The sequence below is a fragment of the Mandrillus leucophaeus genome, unplaced genomic scaffold (assembly GCF_000951045.1).
Source record: "Mandrillus leucophaeus isolate KB7577 unplaced genomic scaffold, Mleu.le_1.0 Scaffold981, whole genome shotgun sequence".
Taxonomy (NCBI): Eukaryota; Metazoa; Chordata; class Mammalia; order Primates; family Cercopithecidae; genus Mandrillus; species Mandrillus leucophaeus.
The window spans coordinates 134,539-138,820 of record NW_012110708.1 but is presented as its reverse complement, the minus strand read 5'-3'; the positions used below and the strand labels follow the sequence as shown (position 1 = coordinate 138,820).

At 40.3% G+C, this 4,282-nt stretch overlaps 1 protein-coding gene across 5 annotated transcripts in view; it reads right to left on the bottom strand.

The window, feature by feature from the left end:
- Positions 1 to 318: 318 nt before the first annotated feature.
- The window catches only part of ANAPC13 (anaphase promoting complex subunit 13), a 17,041-nt gene continuing 13,077 nt past the window's right edge, over positions 319 to 4,282 (bottom strand). For 4 of the 5 annotated variants that reach the window (XM_011971033.1, XM_011971031.1, XM_011971030.1 and 1 more), the window contains exon 3: positions 321 to 1,355. In XM_011971033.1, the coding sequence (XP_011826423.1) occupies positions 1,230 to 1,355 (126 nt within the window). In that variant the 3' untranslated portion in view covers positions 321 to 1,229. Of the gene's footprint in view, positions 1,356 to 4,282 lie in introns of all 5 variants that reach the window. The other variant, XM_011971032.1, reaches the window with a different exon arrangement.

Genomic DNA, 4,282 nt, shown 5'->3' with positions numbered 1-4,282 from the left:
TGTGAAAGAACTGTGGCATTCTAGGCACTTTAACTTTTTGAAAAGCTTTTTCTCTTGTATAATTTTTTTGAAATATTGTAATTCTCTTTTCTATTAGGTTGTCTTTCTTTGCTTATTGAAGGGACTGGGGTCTTTATTCTGAAGATCAATGATTTCGAGGTAGAACTACTGATGCAAAGAGAAGAAATCAGCCTGGATGTGTTTGGATTATAGGATAGCTGCTAAAATCATGTTTCTGATTGAAAACCTAAAATAAGCTAATTTGTTTTTTCACGTACCTCTTCCTCCTAAAAGCTAAGTAAACAAAAAGACCCAGCATAAAAAGGATGAGAAGAGATTTTAGTTATTCAGTGTTTTCAGAGTTTCAACAAGGGATACAGATACAGGCAGCCAGGGCTGCTTCTTACAGCGTTTACAATCTGGGGAGAGCACACGAAAGACACTGTTTAACAGGCAAATAATTCCAGGAAATATACACAAATGTGTTTTTCAAAATACAGGTTCATATACAAATGTGTAACTAAATACTGATTCCATAGTGGGGTGGTTATAACTGAAAGGGCTTTGAGAAAATAAGAAATGCCACTACTGAATAAAACTAACGGTCTACCTAGCCAAAGATCCTTTCCAGCAGCACAAAAGGAAGTTGTAGGGAGAACAGAGGTAACTGTCAGATATCTTTCTAATCTGTAAATTTATCCAAAGTTTGAAAATACCATGAAGAATCTTAGGAATGCCAGTAACCAGGGAATGGAATATTTGCATATCACAACACCTACAGGCTAAATACGCTCCGAATGCTTCTCAATGTGGGGAAGTATGAGAAGTTAGTAATTCTCCCAGTATCTGGCTTCCTTTTTCCTTTGCCTTTCCCTCTCATACGTTCAATCCCCTGTGTTACAGGACACACATGAGTAGTTGGAAGGTGTTAAACTTTGACAGTAAAGCAAAATCAGAAGTAAAGGCAAATGTTTAACCAGTCTTGTTCAAATACAAGCTACTCAATGAAGAGTTTTAGGTTTAAAGAGCCAAATATTCACCATTACTGAGAAATCTCAGTTTCTCATTCTGGTGAACATTTTCACATTGCACTTTGCTACCACAAACTAAATGGGTATACATTTTTGAGTGCTGATTTATTACTCAAAGATTTGATTTAGGAGACTGAAACAAAACATGCTTTATCTGTGTGCTTTTAGAAAATCCATATACAAGAAAGGAGCCAAGTGTCAGTTTCCAATGGGGGGAACATTCTCGTGGAGGTACTGTAAGGCTAAGTCTGTCCACTTCATTTCTTGTTCTTTGACAGATTCTGTGGTGCCACCATTGTCTTGTTCAGGTTCAGGAAGCTCATTCTGAAAAGGTACAATAGAAATTCAGAACAGTAATATATTCTGTATCTTCTTGGAACTCAAGAACACTTAGAATTAAAGCTTGTGAGTTCCTAGGAACAGGCAACGTAACTGGTATGTGTATTCTAAAAAAGCTAAAATCATACACGTGAGGAAACGATCAGAAGTATCACTCAAACATGGCCTGGGCCTTCTTCAATAGGGAGTGATGGGCATTTTGATTCTGACATTTGTGAAGGAGGCACCGTGGCAGAAGGGTTAAGGGCAGAGGCTTTTGGAAGCCAACTAGGATCCAAGACCACAACTCTCCCATTTGCTGGGTTACTTGGGCAAGGTTTGCAAACCCTTGGGGCCTTTGTTTCCTCCTTGGCAAATGGGAGAAAAAAAGAGCCATCACCTCACAAGACTACTGTAAGGATTAGGTGAGGTTAGATGAAGTGCTGAGCACTATGTGGGGTACCTGGTGCTCAAGGAATATTTGCTATTATTATAAGGGGTTAGGAACACTGAGATGAGCCAATCCTAAATCTTCTTTTGGGGGAGCGTGCTTTAAAAGAATACTAGTTTGCTGGCATATTCCTTAGACACAAGAAATGTATCCAAAAAATGACCTTGGACCCAACATGTCTTTTTTTTTTTTTTTTTTTTTTTTTTTTTTTTAGTTTCGCTTTTGTTGCCCAGGCTGGAGTGCAATGGCGTGATCTCGGCTCACTGCAACCTCCGCCTCCCTGGTTCAAATGATTCACCTGCCTCAGCCTTCCGAGTAGCTGGGATTGCAGGCATGTGCCACCACATCCGGCTAATTTTTGTATTTTTAGTAGAGACGGGGTTTCACCATGTTGGTCAGGCTGGTCTCGAACTCCTGACCTCAGGTGATCTACCTGCCTAGGCCTCCCAAAGTGCTGGGATTAGAGGCTGTCTCTTATACACATCTAGATGTGTATAAGAGACAGGTACCAGAGTTCACAGATACCAACATATTTCTTTTTGATTATCTTAATTTATGTTTTGTTTTATGCTTAGCAAACTGTTATGCAATAGCCAGACTTAAAATTTTCCACTGGATTCTAATTTGTAGTATGTGAATATGTTTTCCCCTCTAAAATTATGCTCAATATATATTAAATGATATTTACTTATCTATATTTGAATCACATACATCTTGTTCTACAAGACAGATTCAAACATACTTGAACAGATTGAAAAGAGCTATCATTTATTGTAAAGCAATGAGTCCTAATAATTACTTATAGATGACAAAGAATAAATAGTATCCTTAGTTAATGAATTATTTAATTCAGAAGCAGACAACTTTGCTTAATTTCATCCTATCTGTGGTATGCTTTCTAAAATAATGTGTCTTTCGTTTGGTATCTATCGTCCCGTTCAATACATGCCAACACATCAAATCGCATATATGCCTGGAAAACAAAAACAAAAGTGTCATAAACCCAGCCATCCATTATGGTGTACCGTAAAATGCACTTAGTTCTTTGCAGCTACTCTTATCAAAAGGTGAAACTGATTTCCCCAATCTTGGATTTGGATTGGCCCTGGGAGTTATTTTGGCCAACAGAATGAAGCTGTCATGCCAGTGGGCTAGTTCTTGGCCTAAGCTCCACGAAGCTCTGTGGTCTCCTCTCAGGTTGCTCTTGGAACCCTGAGACTGCGAAGTCCGGGCTAGCCTGCTGGATACCAGAGACCATGGCATAGTCACTCCATCACCCAGCGGACAGCTTGTTAACTGCCAGACATGTGAGACAGTCCTCGATTACCCAGCCTCCAGACAGTCTGTTGGCTGGCTGCACAACACAAGCAAGCCTGGCAGGGATCAGCTGAGCTAGCACAGACTAGAAGTCCCTCCCAGCTGAGCTATGAAATCATGAAATAAACAGTTGCTCTTTTAAGTCACTAAGCTTTGGGGTGATTTGTTATGCAGCAAATCCTAACTGGCATACACACTGCCTTAGAATGACAGGACAAGCGAAAGGTATGGATTAGCAGCAGGGTCAAGCCAACTTCGCCTAGAAGTCAGCAGGGAAACTTCCCTCTCCTTCATCCCCTGCCACACAAATGTTCTCCAATCTGAGCCATAACATTCTCCAGAAATGGACGTCTCCTTTATTTTCTTGACTTTGTTCAGGCCCTCCTCCCTTGCCTAGACCACCACAATAGCTTGCCAATTCGTCTCATTTGCCCCTTTTTCCATATCACACCATCTCTAACAATGCTGCTAAACCGATTTTCCAAAAGCCAAATCTGAGCATAGCAGTCTTGCTTTTAAGATCATTCATTCCTGGATCTCCTGAGGATGAGGTCTAAGTGTGGTATCAAATACCTCTCTCAGTCTGATCCAAGCCCAACTTTTCAGCATACTTACGTGACAAACGTATTCTTCATCCACAGTGAATGACTCACCATGTCCCAAAACCTTTCAAACCTCTGGGCCTTTACATATCTATCCCCTCTGCAGCAGTACCCTTGTCTATCTCCACTAAACTTCTGGTCCTTCCTTATGACCCAGCTTAAACATGACATTCTCTCAGAAGTCTTTCTGATGCCCACCAGGCAATCAGTCACTTCCTATATGATGTGGCTGTTTATGCTCCCACCTAGAATATTATCACAATTACTTATCTATAAGTGTTGCCTTTCTAGACCCCTCAAAGAGCAGGAACTGTATCTTATGTTCACATAGTCTTATGGCACACAGTAGGCTTCAAAAAATGCTTGTGGAATGAATGAACAAAAGTTCACAAGACAGGATCTGGAACTTCACAGAACTAAGTATATGTTATATGAAGCCCTACTTATCTGCTACCAGGCTTTGGGCAAGTTCCCCTTTCTGATCCTATTCTTTTCCTATAAAATGGGACTAAGAGCACCTCCCTCACAAGGTTGTTTAAGAATTAGAGATAATGTATATTTCC